The 27,465-nt window shown below is 55.4% G+C and overlaps 1 protein-coding gene across 2 annotated transcripts; it reads left to right on the top strand.

Annotated features, from left to right (window-relative positions):
- Nucleotides 1-1,552: 1,552 nt before the first annotated feature.
- SEMA4B (semaphorin 4B) lies at nucleotides 1,553-26,920 on the top strand (the record flags this gene model as incomplete). 2 transcript variants are annotated; one of them, XM_079701280.1, is made up of 14 exons in its annotated part: nucleotides 1,553-1,661; nucleotides 16,657-16,820; nucleotides 16,983-17,045; nucleotides 18,611-18,709; nucleotides 19,385-19,496; nucleotides 19,779-19,892; nucleotides 20,034-20,185; nucleotides 21,090-21,271; nucleotides 21,395-21,545; nucleotides 22,611-22,821; nucleotides 22,923-23,038; nucleotides 23,262-23,428; nucleotides 24,891-24,976; nucleotides 25,249-26,920. In XM_079701280.1, 14 exons carry the CDS (start codon nucleotides 1,553-1,555, stop codon nucleotides 25,986-25,988), a joined length of 2,466 nt encoding a protein of 821 aa, XP_079557406.1. In that variant the 3' UTR covers nucleotides 25,989-26,920. The 2 variants fall into 2 exon arrangements, with proteins under 2 accessions (XP_079557406.1, XP_079557407.1); XM_079701281.1 differs by having other exon boundaries at nucleotides 24,891-24,981; nucleotides 25,254-26,920.
- Nucleotides 26,921-27,465: the final 545 nt, after the last annotated feature.

Here is a 27,465-nt window from a genome sequence, read left to right as displayed (position 1 = left end):
TGTAAAAGGGGTACTGCTGGCCTGGACCATAGCCATAGAAGGGTATTGGGATGGTGGAGGTACAGAAATCATGGAAGCTTGCTGTGCATGAGGAGACCTGGGACCACGTGAGCACTGTGCCCACCCCCTGAGAGCCACCCTGTGGGAGGCCCTGGGAGTAGGGTGAGAGGAAAAGGTGCCAGCTCTGAGAAGGCTGATTTTGGCTGGGGGTGAAGAGCCATTGCGGCTAATTCCTGGAGGAACTGTCCCCACTGCCATGGAAATGACTGGCAGAGGTTTTCAAAGTCCTTTTGACTTGAACTACAGGAAGAATTACATTTTACTGTGATCCTGTGCACACTTAGGAAAAGTTGAAACAAGTTTCGTAAAGCTTACTTATCCCTTCTATGGTCATTGCACTTTGGTATCTTCCATTCTATTTCTTTTTTAATGCTGATAGGGATCCACTAAATTGACTTCAGGATCCACTAAGGGATCCAGTCTGCAGTTTGAAACCCCTGGTCTCAGCACAACTGAACTCCACCCCTGGGTGTTCACACTGCAGGAGGATTGAGGGTGGGTGCCTCTGGGATTCCAGCCTTAGGGAGTACTTTCCCCTGCCAGGCTACGTGCAGGCTGTGGAGAAGGTCCACCTCCTTGGCAGTACATTAAGTCCTATTATCCCACTTAAGCTAATCTTGCCCGGATCCCCCCATCCGAGGTTTGGCTTCGTGCGGACAGAATTCCAAGCGTGGATGACCCTGCAGGGTACCTAGATTAAGTGTTAAGCCTGTAGTGAACACTCAAGACCTAAGGTGGAATGACCCGTGCAGAAATTAGGTGCAGAAGCAACTAGACCCGGAGTCAGTACCAGCTCGGCGGAGTTCATTTGGTTACGGACAGTGGGTGCCAGGAGCATTGCGGGGGGACGGGGGGCGGCAGGGATAAAGGGAGAAGACACGGGAGCGCAGTGTAGAGAACCAAACGTTTTCCCAAACGAACGCGCTGCGGGTCCTAGAGGAGCCGGAAGGGGCCGGGGCGGCTGTGGGAGGGTCTTGAGAGGTGGGGGCGGGGAACTAGGGGTCCGCTTTCCTCCGCGCCCCCGCGCTCCCGCGCCCCCGCGGACTCGGCTGGTACTGATCCCCGGGCTTGGCCCCCTCCGGACGCACGCCAAGATAGGTGCACCTAGCTGGCGACCCTTGAGCTTCCAGCGCCCAGGAAGGAGGAAGGGGGAAGGGGCGGGTTGGGCACGAGCGGAGCAGGGAGAGGCTGGACTAACAGCCCAACTTCCTCCTTCAGCCCCTCCCTCCCGCACTCGCGGGCGAGCTTCGACCGAACGGAGCTGGTGGAGGACCGCGGTGCCGCTGGGGGCGGAGGGGCTAGGGTTCGCAGCAGCCCACGTGACCCCATTTCCCACCCGGTTCCAGACCCCAGGTCCGGAGGCGGGGGCCCGGCGACCGACTCCCGGGCCGGACTTCGCGGTGGGGCCGCCGCCCCCGAGTCCTATAGAACCACCTGAGCCGGAGCCCGGAGGACGCCGTCGCTCCTCGCTGTCCGAGTCCCGCGCGCCGCGATGGGCCGGGGGAGCCGGCCGCCGCCGCCTCTGCTGCTGCTGATGCTACTGCTACTGCTACCGCCGTCTCCGATTCGGGCGCTCGCCCCTCGGATCAGCTTGCCTCTGGGTGAGTGCTGGGGCGACCCCGCGGGGGACGCGGGCTGGGGTCTGGGGGAGGGGAGGCGGCCGGAGAGGTGCCTCGCGCGGAGGTTGTGGTGACAAAGGAGGGAGGGAGGGAGGGGGTCTGTCGGAGGCTTGGGGTCCATTAGGACCCCTCCTCCTTTCAGAAAGCTCCTGGGAAGGAGGGAGAGGAGAGGGGAGCTGTGGGGCCGCGGGCCCCTTTCTTCCATTCTTTTTAATGGTCAGGGAGGGGGTCTCTCGCCCGCTCTGTCGCCCCTGCTCGACCCTTGGTAGGGCGCCCTTTCGGCGGTGGCGCCCCCCCTCGTTCCCCACCCCCGGTGCTGGCTGCCCGCTGGTCTGCCTGCCCATCTGCTTGTCTTTGATGCTGACCAGAGCCAGCCGCGGGGCCCCCACCCCCGCCCCCGAGGGCGGCGCGGGGTGGAGGGGGCCTTGGTTGCCGTCCCATAAACACTGGGGTCTGGTATTACAGCAAGTCGCAGCAGGACTCGGGAACCGCGGCGGGGCGGGTGCCCCATTCTCCCTCCGCCTCTTCACCCTGGTGGGCCAGCGCAGCCCGCCCCACCCCGCCCAGGCTTGGTGGGATCCCCCCAGGGCCTGGGAGCGACCATACTAGGGATGGGGGCAGCTCTGGGCTCTGAGACTTCCAGGCCCTGGGAAGGACTGCTTCTCAGAGTCACCCTGGAGTACCATCCTCATTGGCCACGTCCCTCGCCTGGTGCTCACGTCTGCTTCTCTGGCCCGCTCCCTTCCAGCCCTCCACTCTCCCCTCTCCTTACCAACCCCCCCTCCCCCTTTCATCTGGTTGCTTTTCCAAGTCTTTGAAATCAGAGGGACCTGGATTCCAGTCCCATTTCTGCTACTGGGCAAGTGAGCCCCTTTTCCCTGTGCCCCAGTTTCCTCATCTGTAAAATGGGCACTGTCATAGGTATTTTGCAAGGCTATCTTGGAGACTTCATGAAACCAGGTGTATTACTAGGCAACATATATAGATGCCCAATAATGTTCCTCCAAGCCCTTTAACTTGTTCGTTGTCACACTGAATGAATTAGAATAAAGGACGTATAAATTAGTTTTTACAGACTAAAACTGTACCAGCCTTCCTTCTCTTTACAGCATCCCACTTCTAAAAGCATTTCATTTACAAAAGGAAGGAGTAGCAGAATCAGTACTTAAATTAAGTCAGGGCCACTAGGGAAACCCTACCTGAAACGTTGCAGGATAATACTGAGAAGATGGCCTGGGTTCAAATCCTGCCTCAGCCACTAGGTAACCGTGTGACCTTGAGCAAGCTACTTAACCTCTCTGAGCTTTGATTTCCTCATCTGTAAAATAGGGATAATGATAGCACCCACCTCAGAGTTGTGAAGGTTAAATCATTTTCTGTTTGAAAAGTGCTTAGGGCAGGGCTTGATACGTAGAACCCGCTTAATAAGTGTTAGCTATCATCATTGCTACGTGTTAAGCACAGGCTTCATTCTGGCACATCCTGCCCAGAGCTGGGGTTTGTTAGTTTGACCACAGCCCCTTGGGTGCTCCAGCTGGGTAAGTGAAGATAACAGGTGTATCCGGACCCAGGCCTGCTGCCTCGCTACCCTTTCTGTTGTGGCCACCACTCCCTTTGCCTTTAGACCCTCTCAGCTCTGCAAGAAGGCGAGGTGAGGGGGGAACAAAGGCTCTGATGGACTCCACTTCTGGCCCTGGGAAAGCTGGACTGGCTCACGGGGCCATGTCAACTGTAGCAGGTATTGTGTCCAACTCTGAAGCTGGCTGGGGACCACTCATAGTGTAAAAGACAGAAGGGGGAGCTGTGAGGAGGAACTGAGAGGACCTGCTTCCTGAGAGCAGCTAGAACACTTGGTCATTACTACCCACTGCCCTGAAACCTGGCCCACTTCCACGTATTCAGCACCATGGCCTGGCCGTAGTACAGGCTACTGTCACACACTAGCACCCCTTGCACAGGCCTGGTGGTGCTATGGTCTGGATGTCTGTGTACCCCCAAAATTCATATGTTAAAATCCTAATCCCCCAAAAGACTAAGACACTTAGGCTCACCTGTGAGGACCCACAGATGCACACATTTTGTGCATGGCACAGAGGTGCCCAGTTGAGGGGTGGAGGGCCTGAAATGCAGTTTATACTCTGCTTTCCAAGCTATGGAGCCTAGAGAAAAAGACCTTCCGCTCTCTTCTTGAGGCTGGGACTACCCAGAGGGGACCTCTTTTTCTAGTTCCACCAAAGCCCTGGCATCATTTAGCAGCACCCCAGCCCCTGAACTCGTGAGCATGTATCCGCACCTTGCTCACTGCACTGCACCCAGAGTGCTTGCCTCCCTGGCCTCCCTCCAGGACCTTGATCCCCGCTGCCCCCCTCCCATCTACATGCAGGTCCTCCCAACCGGCTGGGAGCCCCAGAGGGGCATCCCCGGTGACTGAGCAGGCACACCCTCCGAGCATGGCCTGAGGCGGTTTCCTGCCTCATCCCTGGGGGCTCAGTAGATGTTCCTGGCAGTGTGCCCATACCGGGCAAGCCCATGGTGACCATGGGATGCTGAGCTTGAAGCCCCAGGCCTCTCCCTCACAGAACAGGGAGAGAGGCATGGAACGGAGAACACACCCCGCTTCCTGCCACCTGCCCTCCTGTACTGAATTCCCACCCAGGCTCTCCAGGGGCCCGGATGCCTAGGGAGAATGGCCTGTGTCTGTGGTTTAAAACAAAATCCTTGGAAGTAGAGCATCCAGTTTGCATCTGAGGTCCTTTGTATGGAACCCTCATTACTGTTGATCAGCAGATTCCTGGGGCCATAAGGAGGGGGTGCCCCACTTGTGGTCTCACCCAGTGGACAGGAGTGGGAGGAGGACTGGGGGCTCCAGGGTCAGCTAGGCAGGCAGTGGCCTTAAGAGGAGGTTTCTTGTCTCTGTGAAAGGGACGCTTTAAAGAAGCGTGTGGAATTTTGGTTCTGTTGCATCGGAGACTGTGCAGTCAGGACAGAAGCCTTGCAGTGGTCAGGAGCAGGAGAGATGTGGAGTGGAAGCAGTGGGCCCGGGTGTGCTGTGCCTTCCAGCCTGGCCGTGCAGGCAGAAACCAAACAACCTGCTGCTATGCTCATGAAAGTCATGTCGGGTCCCCTTATTTGGGCAATTAAAAGGAGTTATTAATTTCCCCCTGCCCCAGAAGTGCCTGGCTGGAAGACTCTGGAAACAGTGTTTCCAAACTAGACTGGATATAAATCCCTAGGCCTGCAAACCGCAGTCAACAAAACCCCATTGAGCAGAGAGAACAGCGCATTGGCCTGAATCAGCTGCTTGTCCTCTGACCTGGAGTGGGCACCCAGGGTCATAGCTGCCCTGGGAAGCCCCATGCAAGCCACTTTCGAAGTCTTTTCCTGGCTAGTTACCGGCCTCCCTCCTTGATGTGGCCTCAGCTTGACATGAGCATTTGTCTTCAGCTCTGTCCTGTGGGCTGGCATCTTCATGGCCCTTCAGCGCAGAGCTGTAACCATGGTGCTAACAGACGGCTCACTGCACAACCTGGGGCAAGTGCCCACCTCCTCCAAGCCCATTTTCACATTGGCAAGATGGGAGTAATAGCAGGATCCATCTCTCAGGGTCCTGAGAGGATTATGTGAAATAATGTGTGTAAAGTGTTTGGCCCGGTGCCTGGCACGTGCTACGTCCCCAGTAAAAGGTAGTGGCTACTCTTCTTTGTGGTGGAAATTCCCTGCCCGCCTTGCTGGGTGAGGTTATTTGTATCACTTGGGTAGATACTGGTGAGCGCTGGCTGTATACAGGCCCTCTGCTAGGTGCTAAGAGCTTCCGGCCAGAGAATGAAGTGGTGCAGACCCCACCCCCTAACCCGGGGTAGGAGACCAAGCAAGTCCCCCGAGGGCTGATTGGAGGCCATCGTCAGGGGTCCTGCTTAATTTAGTCCACTTTTCAGGTGCTCCTGGTTCAGCTCTTTCAAAGTCCTCCTCTGCCCCGAGAACCTCCTCTGCCTGGGGCTGGACCGCACCTCTGCCTCCTCCGTGTCCCTGGTTGCCTCCACTCTGCCCTCTGCATATCCCACATGTAGCTGGGTGTTGAAATGCCTGTGTGCCAGCCCAGCAAAGCTCTGAGCTTGCACAACTTTTGGGGCACAGCTGGATACACCTGCACGTTCCTCTCCGAGTCAGGGGAGACAGAGAGGATGGCACGGGGCCTGGAGAAAAAGCTGGACTCAGGTCATGTCCGTCACGCCTTCCTTTGTCCCCTTTCTTAGGGCCTGTGGCCCCACTCCCCCATCCCTGGGTGCTCAGGATCGGAGGCCTCTGATGTGGTCCTCCGTGTGGGTCGAGGGGGAAGAGGAGTGAGAAAATGTGAGACTCTCATGGTCTGGGCTGGCCTGACCTCAGGAGCTCCTGCTGCTGCTTTCTCCTAGCCAGCACCCCCGCCCCTCCCCCTGCCTCTCCTCTTCCTCGCATTCTGACCTCCCTGTCCTGGCAATGCTTCCCCAAGTCCAGGATGGAAAGTAGAGCCCTGTGTGGTCCCCCTGGTCACTCTTTAGCCACCCACCACTCCTGTGTGACCATCTCCACTACGGGGCAGGAACCAGCCCTTAGGTGGCACAGCTGGCGTCCTTATGTTTGTGTTCCATCATCCAGCACTTAGAAGAAGGTAGAAGGTAAGGTAGCAGGTATAGGGCTACTGTGGGCACCAGGCTTTTAGTATATTATTTCCACTTACATGGTATATGGAATTATCCCCATTTTACAGTTAAGATAGCTGAGGTTCAGAGAAGAGAAGTATTTTGTCCACGTCACACAGTTCTGCCTTGCAAGCCTGCGACCTGACCTGTTCTCTGTGAGACTTGTTTGGTCTGCACTCATGGGTCCATCTGAGAAGCCCATCCTGACAGCTTAGTGGAGTTCAGAGAGATGGGGGGCCTGTGGTGAGGGGGTTTCAGTGGGGATAATAGACAGTAGACAGAAACCTCTCATTTTATCTTCAATTCTTTTTTTTTTTTAATTTTATTTATTTATTTTTGGCTGCGTTGGGTCTTCGTTGCTGTGCGCAGGCTTTCTCTAGTTGTAGCAAGCGGGCGCTACTCTTTCGTTATGGTGTGCGGGTTTCTCATTGCGGTGGCTTCTCTTGTTGCAGAGCATGGGCTCTAGGGGTGCGGGCTTCAGTAGTTGTGGCACGCGGGCTTAGCAGTTGTGGCTCATGGGCTTAGTTGTTCCGCGGCATGTGGGCTTTTCCCGGACCAGGGCTCGAACCCGTGTCCCCTGCATTGGCAGGTGGATTCCCAACCACTGCGCCACCAGGGAAGCCCCATATCTTTAATTCTAAAGAGGGGCCAAGTGAACTGACTTGCTGCCTCCCTCTTGGCCTCCCCTTGCCCATCCTCTGAGAGAGGTGTTAACTGGAAGAGGGAAGAAAACCACCCGGGAGGGAGCATCCAGTGTGTGCTGGGTGCTGGCCTGGGGTATGGAGGTGCTGTTGTTTCATCTCGTACAGATAGATGAGGGACCCGAGGCTCTGAGAAGAGAACTCATATTGTCAGGGCCGTGCAGCTAGAAGTTTTGGGGCAAAGCCTTGGACCACCAGCTCTCTGCCTCAAGAATCACATTCTTTCCATGAGAACATCTGGCTCCTGTTTCACCTGTGAAAATGTACAAAAGCAGCGAAATGACCCAGCTCAGCCCCTGAATAATTGATCGGTTATGTATTTCCATCTGGTAAAGAAATCTATTGAGGTCACTCCTTGGATGGGACAAGGGATCCAGCTAAGGCCCTGATGGTACAGCCATGGTTGGAAATAGGGCAGACCCGGCAGACTTGGCCAGGAGCGCGGTGCGCCGGAGACTGGGGCAAACGTCTCAGACGGACGTTTGCAAACGGGGGAGCAACAGGCCAGAGCCAGCATGGAGATATATTTTGTTTGGCATGCAAGTGTTTTAGAAAATTTTTAATGAGTCACCAATATTTAAAACTCAGGAAATTTTCTATAAAAATCCAGGTTTCCAGCTCTTCTGAGGACCTGATGAGGCTTAGCCCTCATTCCACTGAGTAGCAATGGTCTGGGGGGAAGCAGCAGCTACCCCTTCAGAGGGGCTCCTGCCTGTAGGAGGCTCCACCCCCACCTGCCCTTGTCCCCTTCCCTGTACAAGTGGGCTTCCGAGGTGGCCAGGGGCTGGGGGTTTACTCAGAGCAAGGATGAGGAGTGGGGGGCGGGCGGCATGGGTAGGGCCAGTCCTAATTGTTGGTGGCCCCCTAACCCTGGGAGCTTGGTATTTCCACGTGCTGCGTTTATTTGGTCTTCCCAGCAACCCTGCGAGGGCTCCCTCCCAGAAACGGCAGGTATCTTGTCTAACTGGTCAGTGATAATAGTCAGGACTCACACATAGACCTTGTGACTCTCCTTTCTGGTCCCTGTGGCCTCTCCCGTCTCCCTGCAGCACTTTCAGCTGTCACATTTCCATCTAGACCCTGGGATTCCAGAACTGAGCTCTGGGGAGGGGACAGGGCAGGGGCCATGCTTCTCAGACACACTCTCGCGATCGTGAGGCTTCAGGACCTCTGGACTGCCCCCTTTGAATCTGGTGTCCGTCCCTGGACCAGAGCACCCTGAATTGGGACTTGGGACTCTCTTAGTCATTCATTCAATCAACAAATGTTTATTGAACAACTCCTTGGAACTCCCCTGGCCAGATGATACAAATATGGGCTACAAATAATAAGATAGTTTTGATCCTCAAGGATCAAAGCTTGGTGAGGAAGACAGGCATCTGAGGCCCATCATCGTCAAATAATGTGGCCAGTGCACCGCGAGAGGTGTGAGCAGGAAATCATGGGTGCACAGGGAAGGGGCCCTCACCCAGCCGGGGATTCAGGAAGGCCTCCTGGAGGAGGTGAAACCGAGCTGTGTCTCAAAGGATGAGTAGGAGTTAGTCAAAGGGAAGGGCATTCCGGGCAGGGGGACTGCCTGGGCAAAGACTGGTGAGGAGAAATAGGACCTTGAGTCGAAGTTCACTCCTTTGAAATGGGAGGGGGATGTGGCAAGGGCTGACGAGTTAGGAGCTGGGACATAGGGACACAGAACCGTGACAGTCCCCAGAGAGCCCTCTGACCTCAGTGTAGCAGCTGGGCTGGGGGCAGGGGCCAGGTGGGAGGCTGCTGCAGTGGCTCCGGTGAGAGAGGGCAGTGGCCCAGTTCAGGCCCGAGGTAGCGGGGATGGTGAGGGGAATAGATTTGGACAGTATTGAGGGGGGAGCCTTGGCAGGTTTTGAGCATGGATTAGATGTCCACGGTGAGGGAGAGGGAGATAGAAAGTGTGACTCACAGGTTTCCAGCCCGCTGAGCTGTGCCACCCCAAAGACGCAAGATCCCAAGCCGAGGAGTGGTCTGGAAGGGGGCAGTGGAGGAGGTGCCCGTGGAGGGTCTCCTGCATAGTGGGGTCTGGCGTGCTGGAGGACGACCTGCATACTGGAGGATGAAGAGATTTGGGAGTTGCCAGCATCCAGGACATTGAAGCAATGGGCATGGATGTGTGGCCCAAGGGCCAAGGGCCGACCCCAGTGAACAAGAACATTCAAGAGCGAGGCCTAGAGAGGCTGAAGGTGATTAATAATACAGACTCTGGAGCTGGTGACCCAGGTTCAAATCCCAGCTCCACTGCTCTTCCTAACTGGGTAACTGAGGGCAAGTCATTTCACGTGTGCCTTGGTTCTCCCGCCCGAAAAAAACAGATGGTAATTCCTACCTGACAATGACCTGGCCAGAATTACGTGCACCAGCCCATTTAAAGTGCTGAGTAAGTGCTACAGTGCATCAGCTCCTGGAGGGATGGAGGCCCGGGGGGAGTGTGAAGGAGATGTGAGGCAACTCTTGAGACCAGTGTGGCAGACCCCCAGAGGACAGGGGACCCCCGCCAGGCTGTGCCGCTCGGTGTCTGGGGTTTGGCAGCGAGGCGATGCCCGGGCCCTGGCGAGTATGGGCCTGGTTCAGGCCTGACCCCCAGGCAGGAAGTGAGTGGGAGGTAAGGGACGGAGATGGCGCGGGGTGGCTCTTCTCCTTAGGAGTTTGGCTGAGAAGGGAGGAGGGAGGCACACACATTTCTAGGATAGATACCGAGGGAAAATAAAATTCTTTGAGAGGCAGAGGTTGATGACACAGGATTCAGTTTCTGAGGAGATGGAGGATGGGAAGTTGAGGTTGTTTATGCCTGATGGCCCCAGTTTCCTTAGAAAAGGGGGGCCTCTGAGAGGAGGAAGATGGGGGTAGAGGCTTCAGGAGAGGGGACAGCCAGCCCCGGGGCAGAGGGCTGGAGGAGCTGACCTTGGTCCTTGGTGGGCGGGTGGGGGTCAGGCTTCCAAGGTGATGGCAGTTCATGACAGGTCCTGGGTTAAGACTCTGTTGTCCAGATGGACACAAGGGGAGTGTCTGTGAGGGGTGGGGGCCACCTGGTGATTCTGGCAGGAGCACTTGGCCAGCTCACCTGGGGCGGTAGCAGCAGCCAGCTGGGAAGCGGGCTTTCCCGAGCGTGCATGCCCCAGGAACACAGGATGTTTCTAGGCTGGGTTCCCTTGATTTCTTGCCTCTTTCTTGGTTACCTCAGTCCATGGGGAGCACTTGTAGCACACAGTCCCCTTCCCCTATCAAGAGTGACCCTTGCCTGGCTGGGGTCTCTACCCTGGCATTGGCCTGTTGACAGCAGTTTGGCGTGCCGCTTCCAGCCCATCTGGCCGGCCTTTTCTGACATTGGGCGGTGGGGAAGGAGGACGCGCAAACAGGCATCCAGGTGGATGGCTGCCTTGCCCTAGTTTGCTGCTGAGTCAGCGCTCCTGTCCTGGAGGTGGTGCTTCTGCTCGTGCAAGTGGGTCCAAGGGTCCTGTGTGACTCCCTGGGGAAGAGGTGCTCCAACAGAGCCTTGGGAGGCTCTCAGGGATTTGTCCAGGGCCCAGACCCCTCTCTGGGGACCTTGTGATTCAAGCCGAGGGGCAGCCAGCTGCCCACCATGCCTCACCCCCGTTCCCGCTGGGGGCACCTTCCAGGCCCTGACTCCGCAGCGAAACTGGTGTCTTCTGGCCTAGTCCTGCTGGGGCCTGTGGGCGGGGGTGGGGGGGTGGGGGGCTGTTAAGGCCAGGTCAGCGTCAGCTGTGGTGCCCCCGGAGCCACAGTGGAGGGAAAGGTGGGGCGGGGCTCTGAGTCACGGCCCTGCTGCTGCAGCGCCTGGTTGGCAGGGTGGGGATTGCCCGGGGTGGGGATGGTGCTGAGCCCTGTTCCCAGCTCACCCCAGAGAGCTCCAAGCTTCCGGCTGAGTCACAGGCCTGGGGAGAAACTCTAGATGAGGCTGGGGGCTGAGTTGTTCCCGCATCACTTCCTGCAGAGAGCCCAGGCCCTGAGGGTGTGGGAGTGGGGCTCTGCAGGTAGCTCTGACCCTCTCTCCAAGGGCGAGGCCGAGGGAGGGTGGAGAGGGCTCAAGGCCTCGAGGTGGGACAGCCCCAGGCCAGCCACCATCCTGCCTTCTTGGAGCCCTGGAGGGTGGAAAGGGCTCAAGGCCTCAGAGGTGGGACAGCCCCAGGCCAGCCGCCATCCTGCCTTCTTGGAGCCCTGGAGGGTGGAAAGGGCTCAAGGCCTCAGAGGTGGGACAGCCCCAGGCCAGCCACCATCCTGCCTTCTTGGAGCCCTGGAGGGTGGAAAGGGCTCAAGGCCTCAGAGGTGGGACAGCCCCAGGCCAGCCACCATCCTGCCTTCTTGGAGCCCTGGAGGGTGGAAAGGGCTCAAGGCCTCAGAGGTGGGACAGCCCCAGGCCAGCCACCATCCTGCCTTCTTGGAGCCCTGGAGGGTGGAAAGGGCTCAAGGCCTCAGAGGTGGGACAGCCCCAGGCCAGCCGCCATCCCGCCTTCTTGGAGCCCTGGAGGGTGGAAAGGGCTCAAGGCCTCAGAGGTGGGACAGCCCCAGGCCAGCCGCCATCCTGCCTTCTTGGAGCCCTAGAGAAGCCACTGGCTCAGGCCTGCCCAGGCTAGATGGGACGGCTTCATCCCACCTGGGAGAACTGGCCACAGCTTCAGGCAGGCCGGCTTTCTCTGCACTGGACTAACTCGCTGGGTAGAGGGTGTGGAGGATGTCTGAGCAGCACAGGTAGCCCAGGAGACCACACAAGACACTCTGTTTCCACACAGAGAGCAGGGTAGACACTACGACTGACCCCGAGGTGGGCCAGCACTCACGGAGCTGAGTGCACAAACACCTCCTTTTACTCGCCTCTGCAGATAGTACCCCAGAGCGAACACACAAGCATGGACAAGCCCTGTGGTAGGGTGTACATGCGCACAAACGCACACACGGGCAAGCTGAGGCAGGAACCCCACTCAGAACACCGCCGAGCAGGGACCAGCTCTCACACACCGCATGGGCCCGTGACACCAGTCGTGTCTGAGCTGTTGCTCTCTGCTTGGCCATGAGCCCCTCATGTGACCAGACGCAGGCCTAGGTTAGAATGGCCCAGGATGGGTTTGTTAGCCACGAGGACCAGGGAGGCCCAGCCCTTCAAAGCAACCCTGTTTCTCTGGCAGCTCTCGCTGGGCTGGATTTTCCTGCAGGGCTTTTTGATTTTGTTTTTGATCCACTCAAGTGTTGATCGTGTGCCAGACACTGTGCCAACACTGGGATAACGTGTGCGAAGTTGTTTTGAGTAAAGCTCCCAGTAAATGTGGGTGGTTATTATGTATGTTATTATTTACATATATAATCTCATTTCTTTTTGTAACAATCCTGTGAGGCGAGGTGGTATTATCCTCATTTTATAGATAAGGAAAGTGAGGCTCCAAATGTTAAGTGGCTTGTCCTGGTAGCAAACTGGACAGTAAGTGACAGAGGCAGGATTTGAACCTAGGTCTCTGACTCGAGTCTGTGCTTCTAATCTCTGCTGCACTGAGACTCCCAGTTGGTAAGCCAGCCCCACTGACTGGCCCTGGTGAAGTCCACAGGGCAAGAGGGGTCGCAGAGGGCCAGGCCTTCAGGACACCATGGCTTTGAGTCTGAGAGACTCAGGGCAGAGGGGTGAAGAGCAGCATCCCCAGAACGGGAGTGCGTGGTGTGAGGGCCCCTCGCCTGTTTCTCCCAGACGTTTTCTGTCCCTTGGCTGTTTCATTGACTGGACTCCCAGCGTAACTGGAGGAGGTGTGGGGGCCTCTTGAGCAGCTGGCTTCTTTGGAGGGCTGGGCTGGACATGGGCTGGGCAGCTGGCGCCCTGGCTGGCCCTCCAACCTGGCTGTGCTCTGTCTGCATGACCCTTGGCAAGTCTCCCCACCCAGCCCAGGCCTGAGTGAGTCTGAGCTGCCACCTGGACTGAAGCTTATCTCTGACCTTTGGCATTTCTGTATCTGGGCAGATTCCAAGAGCAGCCTCCTGCCCAGACTTACGGGACCCCTCTGGGTAGAAATGCCCCTCCTCTGTAGGCAGATAAGCATGGGCATATGTGAGCCAGCCTTGCTGTCAGGAGCCTGGAGGGCTGCAAAAGATGAGGAGGGATTGTGGTAGCCGTTTGCCCTGGTCTAACTGACTCCTTGTGAGCCTGCTGTGGGTTTTATTTTCATTATCCCCATGATGCATATGAGAAAACTACAGTTCGGTGAGATGATGTCCAAACTGCCCTACAAAGGACCTACCTACACGGAGCTTCTCAAAGTGTGCTCCTTGGGCCTCCAACTTCAGAAATCCCCTGGGAGCTCATACAATTGCATGTTCTCAGGCCCCATCCCAAGCCAGCAGCGTCAGAGTCTCCAGGGCCAGGTCGTGGATCTAGAGTTTAGATCTTCCAGGTGCTTTTGCTGCATCCAGCAGTTTGCAGACCAGGAGTCCAAGGAGGAGACCTCCTGAGCCGGCCTTCTATCACAGCTTCTGTTTTGCTGTGGGGCTTTGTGTAAGTTGCTTAATGACTCTGAGCTTCAATTTCTTCATTTGTAACCTGGAGATAGTAGCAGTTCCTACCTCACAGGATCATCGTGAGCACCCAGGGAGTTAATATCTGCAACATGTTTACCCGGCACCTTCCTGTGGTGGCCAACGGGAGGGGTCTCTTTTGGGGGGGGGCGGTTCTTCCCGGACCAGAATGCAAAATGGTCAGGTTGCTCATTCCAGAAGGCTGACCAGCTCATCAGCACAAAGTACAAGCAATGTAATTGAGCCCCAATTACGTGTTGGGAAACTTTCTGGTTGGGAAAAGTAGGGGGTTAGTGCTGGAAACTTTCCTTGGGCCTCCCAGTATATAGAGTGCTGATAGGAAGTGGTGAGGAGTTGGGAATTTGAGGCAAAAGACCTGGAGTCTAGTGTGATTCTGGACTTAAGTGTTCAAAGAGAGGCCTTAACTTCTCCAGACCACAGCTGCCCTATGTGGTTTCAGTAACAGAGTTCAGGTTCCGGACATTAGGCTGGACTTTGCCCTGTGAACTCCCAGTGCAGTCCCTGTTTCGGCTCTGGTTCTAGAGTGACAAGCCACCTAGCTGCAGATTCCCTGTAGGTTCCTGCACCGGTACCTTGTGATATTACCCTCCCTCATCAGGAAGGGAACAGCCTTAGAAACTCCGTCATTCCTGTTTGCTGGTGGGACGTCCCAGTATATGTGCTAGGAAGTCCTACCGAAGGGCTTCCTTCACCATTAGCAACCAGGTAAAAAGCTTGGCTTCTCCAGAAAGGCTGGTATGTGTTCTTCCTCTTGAATAATGAGGACAGGGTAACTTGATTTTCGTTTTCTCTTTGACCACTGGGAGGCTCAGCGCTAAATGTGGAGCCCATCTCTGGTAGCTGTGTGAGGACCTTATGACCTGCTTATGTGAAACCTGTCCTTCGTTTCTGGTTTAGATGTTTTCTTCAGATGTGTTTTTTCCTCCACTCCTGATGTTAGTGTTTATATTTTACTACCTTCTTTTCTTTGTGTTTCCTCGCCCTTTGTGGAACCAGGCTGGGGGTATGTAAAAACACTCACCATGTAAACACACATGAAGCTGTCTTCTCAACTGCTTTGTTGGCATGTTGCATTTTTTGCTTCCTCAGCTTCATGAAGCTATTTGTCTGCGTGGTTGCAATCCACTGGTCAGTTAGGAGATGCCTGGGGTTGGGTAGGGTGGCTGCTTTTTGCTTGTTTTTCTTTTCTTATCAGCTGCTTTGAATTTTTAAAATAATTTCTCTCCAAATCCATTAGTCACTGAAAGCACAGATGGTATCGTGGTGGATAGATGTGTGTGTTTATTTTTTTCTTCTTCTTCCTTTTCTTCTGATTTATTTCTTTAGCGTTGCACAAGTATAGCCTGTAGAATCCAAAAATGATAACAAGTGCAAAGGGGAAAAAAATTACCTATAATTCCACCAGGGATACCACTTTCCAGCATTTTGTGATTCACCCTTCTGGATTTTTTTCTATGTTTATATTTTTCCCACAAACAAATAGAATCTAACTATGCATACTGTTTTATAACCTTCATTTTCATTTAATGAAAGATAGTTGAAATTTATATCAAAGATACATGCACATAATTTTTTTTTAAGCATAGAAGGACTTACTGTGAAAAGCAGTAACTGCCTGAGTCTTCCCCAGCCCCAGGCCTGGGTAAAAGGGGCAATTTTAATCATTTAGACTTCTTGTTATACAGTGGTTTCCTCCACTTAAGTAAAATGCTTATCCCACGATTTCTTGGCTTATCTGACTTACTGACTTGCTGCTGAGAAAAATAAAGCTTTCCATCAGTTCCATCACCCTTCCCCACTTCCTCCAAATATTTTCTGCCACTATATTTGGTTACCTTTGCAATTTAAAATAAGATACTTAAGGACTTCCCTGGTGGTCCAGTGGTTGAGACTCCCAGCTTCCACTGCAGGGGGCGCAGGTTCGATCCCTGGTCAGGGAACTAAGATCCCATATGCGGCGGGTGGGCAGGTGGGGAGGGGGTGTGGGAAAATAAAATAAAATAATATACTTAAGCCTCAGTGTCTTGTTCCACTAACCACGGACAGTCTCTTGTGGCCCTGATTGCTCTCAGAGGAAGGTATGGAGACTCGACTTTTTCCTTGACTCCCCTGGCCCCCAGCATCACAATGCCTGTCTGTTGTACATTCAATGTAACATTTACGTTCTGTTTAATAACCATACATCTTCCATGAGTGACTGTGAGGCAGTATAGTTGAAGACCAGCGCCCCATGTTTGCATTCCTCTGTAAATCATGTTCACTGCAGCCCACAGGAGTGGGCTGTGCTTATAAGTCCTTCTCTTTGGGTCTAACGCCACTCAAAGGAGAATGTTAAATATACTTTCCTTTCTTATATTCCGTCAGGTGCTCAAAATCCATCACTTTATATTCTAGTTCGCTTCATATTTTGACCATGCTTTTTTTTTTTTTTTTTTTTTTTTTTACGGTACGCGGGCCTCTCACTGTTGTGGCCTCTCCCGTTGCGGAGCACAGGCTCCGGCCGCGCAGGCTCAGCGGCCACGGCTCACGGGCCCAGCTGCTCCGCGGCATGTGGGATCTTCCCGGACCGGGGCACAAACCCGCGTTCCCTGCATTGGCAGGCAGACTCTCAACCACTGTGCCACCAGGGAAGCCCGACCATGCTTTTTTATGTAACTCTGTTTGCTTGTTGGTCTGGAGTTTCTAATACAATAGCATTTTACCAGCTGCATAGTATTCCAGCAAAGGAAGTATTTGGGTTTATTTTTACCCAGTCCCCTGTGGTTGGACATTTAGGTTGTTTCAATTTTTCATTAATGTGAATGGTGCTATGATTGATGTTCTTTTACGTTCATCATTGTGCTTTTGTCTCGTACATAATGTTTGAGGGTCTGGGAATGCTGCTCCCCTTAAATCCGATCGCCTTGTCCCCAGCCCCATGCCACCCACTGCTTTGCTGATCTACCTTCAATCAGACCGGTGCATTCTAGAGGTTGGTATAGGAGGGGTTCTTGTGGGGGGGGGCCCCTAGGTAATGTCCATCGATCGTCCTCTCTCCAGGCTCTGAAAAGCGGTCACTCCTCAGATTTGAAGTGGATCACATCTCCAACTATACAGCCCTCCTGCTGAGCAGGGATGGCAGGACTCTATACGTGGGTGCTCGAGAGGCCCTCTTTGCGCTCAACAGCAGCATCAGCTTCCTGCCAGGCGGGGGGTACCAGGAGGTGAGATGATGCCGGGGGACGGCTAGCCTGGGTGGAGGATGCCAGTGGGGAAGATGGAACTTCTGGGTCCGAGGATGATGCAAACAGGAGAGGGGAAAGGAAGAGAGGGGCATATCCTTCTTCCCCACTTGCACACTTACCTTCCCCTTTCTAATTCCCCAGCTGCTGTGGAGCGCAGACACAGAGAGGAAACAGCAGTGCAGCTTCAAGGGCAAGGACCCACAGGTGAGCTAGCACCGGGAGGTGACTTGGGCTGAAGGAGGGACAGAGGGTGGTAGATCTGGGCCCGGGATGGAGGCAGGAGGTGGGAGCAGATGCAGCGAGCTGTGGTAGAAAGGGCATAGGCTTCTGAGATGGCCAGACCTGGGTTTGAGTCTCAGCCCTACACTTACTATGTCTGTGACATTGGACAAGTAAGTACATTTGCCTCTCTGAGCCTTGGTAAAATGGGAATAATGATGCCTGTCTCACTGGACTTACCGTGAGAATTCAATGAGCTAATAGGTATAAGGCACCTGGCACATAATAAGTGCCAAATAAACATCAGCTTCCAGCATGAGCAGTGATTGGGTGGGGGTGGGAGTCTATCCTTCTGAGGGTGGTGCCTGATGTAGCAGGTCTGACATAATCCTGCCTTGGTTTTGGCCAGACCACTGGGTGGGAGCCAGTCCAGCCTGGGGTTCTCTGGGAGGACTCCTCACCATTCCCAGAGGCCTTCCTGGTCCTGAGTGCAGCAGAGGGCAGTTAAGGTGAAAGCAGAAGAGCACCGGACTTGGGGTCAAGACACAGGTTCAAGTCCTGACCACCCCTGATTTCTTTTATTCAGCAGAAATGTATTAAGCACTTGCTCTGTGCCCAGGTGCTTTTAGACACTGGTTATTATATCATTGTGAAACAGAAGGTCAGGTTTAAAAGGTGGTCAGGTTACACTTCATTTAAAAAGTGACATTTGAGCCAAGATTACTTGGCTCAAATGAGGTGAGGGAGTTGACATGGGGGAGGAACAGGACTGTAGATTTCACTCTGAGTGAGGTATGTGGGGAACCACTGGCTGGCTGAGCAGGACAGTGACGTGGTCTGGCGTGCATTTGCAAAAGGTCACTCTGGCCGCGGTGGTGGAGAGCGGCCTCCTTGGGGCGAGGACAGAGGGAGGGAGACCAGTGAGGGGCAAGAGGCGATGGTGCCCGGACCAGGGTTGGACCAATAAAGGGAGCGAGGAACGGTCGGATCCCGGAAGTATTTTGAAGATGGGGCCACCAGGATTTCCTGATGGAAGAACCGGGGTGGCGGGTATCAGAGAGTCAAAGCTGGCCGTGAGGCTCGGGGCCCGAGGAGCTGAGAAGGCGGAGTAGCCGTCAGTGCAAGGGGGCAGGTCCCGGAGGAGAGAGTTTGGTGGGAACAATCAGAAGCTCAGTAGACACGCTGTTAGAGCTGTTAGACACGCTCGCGGAGGCGATCCGCAAGTCTGGGGCCCAGGGTTCAGGGCTGTGTGTTTCCTCCTGCTCTGGGCATAGCTGCCTCACCAGGTGGGGCCAAGACAGCTCAAAAGGGAGGGATTCTGTGCCTTCACCCCAAACTGAAGAGAAGTTTTCCAATCACGGAACGACCTGAGGCCCAAGGTCCCCCATCTGCTTTTGCCCCACGAGGCTCCTGGAGTCTCGTTTACTCCAGGATTTGAGTACTGGGGAGCAGAGGCCTCACCCCCAGGGCTGGCCTTGCGTCCGGCGGGGAGGGCTCGGCGCTGCCCCCTGGTGGCTTGCTTGGGCCTGACATCCTCCTCCCTCCTCCAGCGGGACTGTCAAAACTACATCAAGATCCTCCTGCCACTCAACAGCAGCCACCTGTTCACCTGTGGCACCGCAGCCTTCAGCCCCGTGTGCACCTACGTTGTGAGTGCCCCTCCTCACCCCGGGCTCGCCTGCGGCTGGCCTGGGAACTGCCTGTCTTTGTGCCCCAGGGAGCTGGTCTCTAGCACTGACCCCTGGTAAAGGGCAGGGCCCAGGGGGAGGCCTCTTGACAGCAGTGGGCCCCCGAGAGCCCTGAGGCCCAGCCCCAGCCCTGATGGCCAGGTTGCCCTGCAGGGGGCGGCGGGGGGTGGGATTCCCCAGGCACAAAAATGCTGGCTGACCCACAATCACGCCCTCTTGCTTCCTCCAGCTCTTTGCCCTGCTCTCACTCAATTCCCGCCAGCCCACCTCGTCCACCCTCCTCAACACACGCATACCCTTACGTTTCTGCCCTACGCACGCCTTCATAAAGGGTGGCATTTTGAGGCTTTGGAGCAACCAGCTTTGGAGTCAGACATACCTGAGTTTGAATCATGTCGCTGCCCTTTCCTGGCCCACATTGCCTTTCTAAGCCTCCTCTCCTCTCCGTTCCGTGGGGCAACAGTGCCCACCGCGTCAGGTCCTGGTGAGACGGTGCTGGGACTGTGCCTGGGGTGCCGGGATGAGAAGGACGGCCCGTCAGACCCCTCCCTTCTCTCCAGCACACCTCCCTGTCCTCCCGCCGAGCCCGCTCACTCCCTGGCATGCCCCTGAGCTCTCCCATCTGCTCCCCTGCAGAACATGGAGAACTTCACTCTGGCACAGGACGTGGTGGGGAACATCCTCCTGGAAGATGGCAAGGGCCGTTGTCCCTTTGACCCCAATTTCAAGTCCACGGCCCTGGTGGTGGGTGAGTTTTGGGGGTCAGGGGGGGCAGGATGGGCTCATTGAGGCCTCATGTGAGGGCGAGCAGGGGAGCAGGGTGGCCCCCAGGTCTGAGCTGGTAGGTCCATGCCACACCGATTCCCAGGGGTTGCGGCGACCCTGGGCTGCCCTTGGGTTGGCTTTTCTTAGTTCCTACTCCCTCCTCTGACCTCCTCAAACAAGAAGGGCAGCACTCGTGTCACTCCGGGCCCTGAGCGGGAATGGGCTGTGCTGAGGGCTCATTCCCATGGGCATGTCCTCTTGGCAGATGGCGAGCTGTACACTGGAACAGTCAGCAGCTTCCAGGGGAATGACCCGGCCATCTCACGGAGCCAAAGCCTCCGCCCCACCAAGACGGAGAGCTCCCTCAACTGGCTACAAGGTGAAGTCCTCTCGCCCCACCCAGTGGGCTGTCACGGGGCCTCAGGGAGGGGGGCCCTGTCCACCCAGCAGGGCCTGAGAACAGAGTCTCGCCTGTCTGGGATCCCTGGGCTGACTCTGTGCTCCCCACTGGCCCCCACAGACCCAGCGTTTGTGGCCTCAGCCTACATTCCCGAGAGCCTGGGCAGCCTGCAAGGGGACGATGACAAGATCTACTTCTTCTTCAGCGAGACTGGCCAGGAGTTTGAGTTCTTTGAGAACACCATCGTGTCCCGCATTGCCCGTGTCTGCAAGGTGAGCGGGCCGGGCCATCCCAGAGACCCCGAAGGCTCCTCGGGTACAGAACCAGAAGGCCCTGCACCTGTGGCCTTCTCCTGTCCTCCAGGAGGAATGGCTTGGCTACTGGCTCTTCTCTCTCACCTTTTCAGTTAAAATGTCTCTGTTTTTCCTTATTTATTTAAAAAAACATGAAAATGTAGAAAAGTACACACGGAAATCACTTACAAGATAAGAGGCACCGTGGTATTGTGATTAAGAGCATAGACTCTAGAGCCAGGCTGCCTGGGTTCAAACCCTGCAGGTCGTGTGATCTTGGGCAGTCTCCTTACTGAGAAATCAGTTCGTTTCCTTCTCTGTTCAGTGGGAATCATAACAAAACTCCCTCAGGGTTGTTAACGATCTGTGTAGGGCTTTTAGAGATGTGGTGAGCAACCACTAGTTGTCGACTGTTGGTGTTATAATCCCACCGTCCCACCACAAGAAGTTAGAGTGTTCCTTGCTAATTTTTTTTTGGGCACGTGTGTAAATACATACGTATTTATATTATTTAAAACCATGTACAAACAAGATTTATACTGTAATGTGATTCTTTAGCTTCCCTTTCTGCTCAGTGGTGAATCGTGACATCTTTCCACGTGTGACATCTTTCCACGTTTGTAGATAGACTCCCCTTCGTCCTTTTCCCTGGTGTCCCACAGTAAGGAAAGCACTGTCATTTACTTAGCTAGCCTCCCGGTGAGGCGACCTGAAGGCTGCCACCTCAAGTCCTCTTGATGTGAAATGGACTCAGGCGTGGCTTTGGGTCTGTCTGGCTCTGCCTGGCGTCTGTCTCGGCCACCGCCGGGGAGGGGGCGGCGAGGAGCATCACGTGTCCCACCCCTGCTCGTGCCTAAGCCCAGGCCCTCTCGCCCTCTCCCAGGGTGATGAGGGGGGCGAGCGGGTCCTGCAGCAGCGCTGGACGTCCTTCCTGAAGGCCCAGCTGCTGTGCTTGCGGCCTGACGACGGCTTCCCATTCAACGTACTGCAAGACGTCTTCACGCTGAGCTCCAGCCCCCAGGAATGGCGTGACACCCTCTTCTACGGGGTCTTCACATCCCAGTGGTAGGGCCCCCAGGACCTAGCTGGGAACGGGGTGGGGGGGATGAGTTGGGGCCGGGATTGGGCCCCGTTGGCCTCATCGTGAGCCCCAGGGCTCCTGGGCTAATCTGGCCACTTCCTTGGTAGGCACAGGGGGACCACAGAAGGCTCTGCCATCTGTGTCTTCACCATGAGGGACGTGCAGAGGGCCTTCAATGGCCTCTACAAGGAGGTGAACCGCGAGACGCAGCAGTGGTACACCGTGACCCACCCGGCGCCCTCACCCCGGCCCGGCGCGGTGAGTGCTGCCCCTGTGCTGGGAGGATGGGTCCCCAGCCGTGCTGGGATCACTTGCTTTCTCCGAGTCTGTTTTCTTACCTTGAAAGTGGGGACGAAGCCCAGGCCTGCTTGTTTTTCTTTCTGAGTTAGATGTGACCATGAATGTCGGGGTGGCTTCAAACCTGCTTTAGGCTGGGCAGGGGTGTCCCGCATCAGGACGCTGACTGCACGTGCCTCTCCCCAACTCTGCTGTGAGCTCCTTATTTATTTATTGAGTGACAGGCCATGGGGAAATAGTCCTTTCTTCTTTCCTTCCAGCCTCATGGGCTCCCCACAAAGCAGACCTTGAGACAAGGATGTGAGTGCCAGCAGTTTTTAGGGGAGGTGATCCCAGGAAGAAGCAGGGGGGAACAGGATTGTGGGAGGAGGGGGCGGAGCTAAGAAAGTGTGTGTCACTGAGCTGCTACTGCTGTGGGCACCTGGAGCTCGTTCCCTGGGGCCCTGGGAGGCTGCGTGGAGCACATCTCAGCATTGTCCCAGTGGGGTGTTTGTCACCAACTCCTGTGCAGTTGGGGGTCACTCCAGGGTATTAATTCCTGGGGCTTTTACAGAGAATGACCTGGGGCAGAGAGAATCAGGAAGCACCCCTGGCAATATGGGAAACTAACTGCAGGCACCCTCATGCCCCTACACTAGGAAGCCTTGGTCAGCCAGGGCGTCCTGAGAGAGCACTGCCAAAAGGATGCTACAGGAGCAGGAAGTGTGGTCATGCTTCTTGAGGCTTGCGGAAGGGGGTGGGGGAAGGGTGGGCAGGAAGGAGAGATGGTTGGTGGGCAGAGAGGGGGAGACCCTGGCAGCTGGGGCCCTTGGGCGCCCCACACCCTGGGCTTTGCCCTTAGGCCTGTAGATCAGTGAGCTGGCTTCGCAGAACTGGAGTGCTGTGCTGTGGCTTCCAAGGGCGGGGCAGGTACCCTTGCTGTTCACTGGGGAGACAGGGCCGGCAATCCCAGTGGGATTTGCAGGACCCACATCCTGCTTGCTGCCCTAAGTGCCACTCGCCTCAAGCCACCGCCTTCTCCTTCAGTGCATCACCAATAGCGCCCGGGAAAGGAAGATCAGCTCGTCCCTGCAGCTCCCCGACCGTGTGCTGAACTTCCTCAAGGACCACTTCCTGATGGACGGGCAGGTCCGCAGCCGCCTGTTACTCCTGCAGCCCCAGGCCCGCTACCAGCGTGTGGCTGTCCACCGCGTCCCTGGCCTGCAGCGCACCTACGACGTCCTCTTCCTAGGCACTAGTGAGTGCCCACAGCAGGGCAGGCTCGGAGTCAATGGGGCATAGCTATTGGGATGTGGGCCTCAGGCTCTGCGCAGGGCCTGAGTGCTGTCCATGTTGCAGGTGACGGCTGGCTGCACAAGGCGGTGAGCGTGGGCCCCGGGGTGCATATCATCGAGGAGCTCCAGATCTTCTCATCAGGACAGCCCGTGCAGAACCTGCTCCTGGATGCCGACAGGGTGAGCAGAGGAGGAGTCTGGGCAGCGTGCTTGGGGTGCCCGACCCCTGCCCCAGCCAGATGGAGAGATCCAGGCTCCTGGCATAAGCTCTCAGAATGTGGGGGCCCGGGAGCATGAGAGGAGGCCCCATGTGGGTGGCTTTTGTGTGCACTCGAGCCGGGTGCAGCTCTGGGTGGTGGCCCTGGCTGCCCGTGCCTGCTTCTCATCCCCCGTGCCTGTGCAGGGACTGCTGTATGGTGCCTCACACTCGGGTGTGGTCCAGGTGCCCGTGGCCAACTGCAGCCTGTACCAGAGCTGCGGGGACTGCCTCCTGGCCCGGGACCCCTACTGCGCTTGGAGTGGCTCCAGCTGCAAGCACGTCAGCCTCTACCGGCCTGCGGTGGCCTCCAGGTGAGAGCTCCTGAAGGCCCCACCCACTTGTCCAACCCTATGCACTAGGCCTCCGAGTGCCTTCCCTAGGCCCTCTGTGGAATCACCACACAGCCTCATTTGTGTCTACTGTCTGGGAATAATTATTAATCAGCTCCCCTTCTGACTCTCATTAAGTGTTGTAGTTCAAACGATAAATTATGTTTGCCTTACCCATCTGTAAAGCAGAGACAAGATTTGGTAAAGTATGAAATGTCAGAGCTATGAAAAGCTTTGCAGGAGAATGTCAATTGGCATGTGAATGTAGTTAAGGAACAAAAAATAAGGGCTACATAACAGTCCGTTAACAAACCCATTAAGGGAATTCCCTGGCGGTCCAGTAGTTAGGACTCTGCGCTTCCACTGCAGTGGTCACAGGGTCGATCCCTGATTGGGGAACTCAGGTCCTGCAAGTGGTGGCGGCCAAAAACAAACCAACCAACCCATTAAAAACTGTTTTCAAAATCACTTATTTAGATTTAAAATTTTCATATAGAAAAAAATAGAGATAAATAAAATAAAAACTACCCTAATCCTACCACCTAGAGAGACTGACAGTGAGATTTTAATATATATCCCCCCAGATTTTTCTACATGTGTAAAATAAAAATACACATAATTTAAGTAAATATGGGATCTGTCCTATTTGTAGTGTACATACTTCACTCAAGGGGATACCTGGTTCGTTTTATATTTCAAAACACCATGTATGCATATACATATGTACACCTGAAGGCACACTCAAAAAAATGCTGCCTGCCATTCTCGCTGGATGGTTGATTGTGACTTTTGTAATGTTTTTAGCCTTTGTGCTTGTTTTTTTCCAGTTTTCTAAAAACAAATCAGTGCATGTGCATTGCTTTAAGAGACAGGTACATACATACAGATCCAGCTATCCTTCCTTACTTTTTCTAAGAGCTCAACTCACTGCTTTTGTAATTCAGGGTATCACAGTACCTTTTTTTTTTTTTTTTTTTTTAGTATTTATTTACTTGGCTGCACCGGGTCTCAGTTGCAGTACGCAGGATCTTTCGTTGCGGCACAGGGGCTTTTCTCTAGTTGTGGCACGCAGGCTCTAGAGCGTGTGGGCTTAGTTGCTGTGCAGCGTGTGGGATCTTAGTTCCCCGACCAGGGATCGAACTCACATCCCCTGCGTTGGAAGGTGGATTCTTTACCACTGGCCCACCAGGGAAGTCCCTACAGTAACTTTTAACTGAAGTAAATACTGTGTAGACAGAGGAGATGCTGGCCCAAACCCTGCGGGGTGGGGAATCCACCCAGGGAAGCCGCCTGCCTTTCACCCCTGCTTTGGGCCTGGTGGTCCCTGAGCCCTTCCCCAGGCCCACATCTGCAGGGCTGCCTGAGGGCGTGTGCTGCACGGAGGGTGGGCAGATGCAGTTTTGCGGGGGTTCCTGGCCCATCCCAGACTCTCTTTGGTCCTCAGGCCATGGATCCAGGATATCGAGGGAGCCAATGCCAGGGAACTCTGCAACACTTCCTTGTCCAAGGCCCGGACTTCTGTACCAAGAGGTAAGGTGCCCCGTCAGAGGGTGGAGGAGAGGTGGGGGTCTAGTGTGCCTAGAAGGCTCCTGCAGCCACTGCTGTGTGTAAATGCCTTTCCTCACTTCCTCACCCCTTTGGCCCTGCAAGCAGGACCCTGGCAAGTGAGACCCCCAGTCCCCGAAGTCCCCAGAGTTGCTGTTACAGCACGAGGACCATAGTGCAGAGGGAGGTGGGTGAGCCTGGGGCTACCGTGGACGCCAGCCTCCCTTTACCCGGGACTGTGCCTCCTTTGCCTGCAGGCGAGAAGCATTGTGAGCCAGTCCAGTTCCAGCCCCACACAGTGAACACCCTGGCCTGCCCCCTCCTCTCCAACTTGGCAACCCGGCTCTGGTTGCACAACGGGGTCCCCATTAATTCCTCGGCCTCCTGCCGCGTGCTGTCCACCGGGGACCTGCTGCTGGTGGGCAGCCAGCAGGAGCTGGGGGAGTTCCAGTGCTGGTCGCTGGAGGAGGGCTTCCGGCAGCTGGAGGCCAGCTACTGCCCAAAGGTGGTGGACGCAGTGGCAAACCAAGCAGACCGGAGTGGCAGCGTGCCCGTCATCATCAACACGTCTCGGGTGAGCGCGCCAGCCGGGGGCAAGGCCAGCTGGGGTGCAGACAAGTCCTACTGGACCGAGTTCCTAGTGATGTGCGCGCTGTTCGTGTTCGCCATGGTGCTCTTCATTTTATTCTTCCTCTACCGGCACCGGGGCGGCATGAAAGTCTTCCTGAAGCAGGGGGAGTGTGCCAGCGTACACCCCAAGACCCGCCCAGTCGTACTGCCACCTGAGACCAGGCCACTCAATGGCATGGGCCCCCCTAGCACCCCACTCGACCACCGAGGCTACCAGGCTCTGTCGGACAGCTCCCCAGGGCCCCGGGTCTTCACAGAGTCAGAGAAGAGGCCGCTCAGTATCCAGGACAGCTTCGTGGAGGTGTCCCCGGTGTGTCCCCGGCCCCGGGTCCGCCTGGGCTCTGAAATCCGGGACTCTGTGGTGTGAGAGCAAACTTCTAGAGGTGGCCTCCCTCTAGGGGCCAGGAGTGCTCAGAGAGGGTCGGCTGGACCTCTGCTCCTCGTGGAACACAGCCGCGGTGCCCAGCCCTCGGGAGTGATGGAGCCAGCTCGCCTGCTGTCAAGCGGCAAGGCCCCTCCACCCCAGATGGCCACAGCCCCACAGGGCCTGGCTGAAGATCGGGGCCTGCCCGGGTGGGCAGAACAGTGCTCCTTATGTAAACTGAGCCCTTTGTTTCAAAACAGTTGAAAATGTGAAACGAGAGAAAACAGTGAGAGAACACAGAATGCCATGCACATGGCCGGCCCAGCCTCTGGACTGGGAGGGCTTATCCAAAGTGGTTGTCGGAGACAGAGTTGGACATCCCACACCAACTGGCCTCTTCCACCTTCCGCCTTATCCTACTGCCACAGGCTGCCCCTTCTCATGGCAGAGCCAGGGGCCAGCTCGGGCTCCAGTGGGTCCAGCCTCGCCAGCTGGCCAAGTTGTTGCAGCCATCATCCTGTCACCTCAGGGACTGGAGGGCCACGCTGGCACCACAGCCCTCACGAGGCCCTGGGCTCAGACCCACCTCCTGGACCTTTCCGGCCTGTATCAGGCTGTGGCCACATGAGAGAGACAGAGGGCAGCGTGAGCCCAGGAGAGAGCATATGACAATGTACACCTTCCCTCGGAATTCCAGGAAGACTGTTGCCTGCCTTCCTCCATCCCAGCCTGCAAACCTGTGTCCCTTTTCCCCACACTTGCCCTGGCCTCCTCTTCAAAACCAGTCCCCAGTTCACCCCTACACCTTGCAGCCTCCACTCTAAGGGATGTTGATACTGCCCAGCACAGGGTCCCTGAGTTTATGTGGGTTTTGTATTCTTTTTAATAAAATGCACTTTACTTTTTTTTTTTTTAATAAAATCTAAAGAATTGAAATTGAATCGTGCCCCTTCCAAAAAGCAAAGGACTGTTGCTTTTTGAGGCTGGTATAGTTCTTTGAGTTCTGGGAGGTTCTAGGCCTCCTCTTTCAGGTGCTAGTGGGCCAGAGCCAGCCCAGCCTGGCCAACCACACCTCCCAGCAGAGCCAGGTTCTTAAAGTGGGGAGTTTAACCAACACACTGATGGGTGGGGGAGGGGATTTGTTCACTTTACTTCAGTCCCTTTACTTTGCATCCCCAGTTCAGTTCAGGGATGGGGCACAGGGGACAAGGTCTTGAGTTTTCTTGTTTTAACTGGAAAAGAATTTTTATCTTTAAAATGATCATACAGTAAAACTAACTTTTGTCTTTTAGTACACAGTTCTGCAAGTTTTAACACATGTATAAATTGATGTAACCACCACCACAATCAGGATACAGAAGAGTTCCACCCCTCATGTTACCCTTCATACTCACACCCTCACAAGGGTGGGGTGGGAAGCGCGGGGTACAGCCTGACTTCCTGCTGTCCGCTTCTTTAGATCCTTATTCCCAGTGTGACC

Source organism: Hyperoodon ampullatus, assembly GCF_949752795.1.
Source record: "Hyperoodon ampullatus genome assembly, chromosome: 3".
Lineage (NCBI taxonomy): Eukaryota > Metazoa > Chordata > Mammalia > Artiodactyla > Ziphiidae > Hyperoodon > Hyperoodon ampullatus.
Note: the sequence above shows the minus strand (reverse complement) of the source record. Positions and strands in the feature narration are given on the sequence as shown.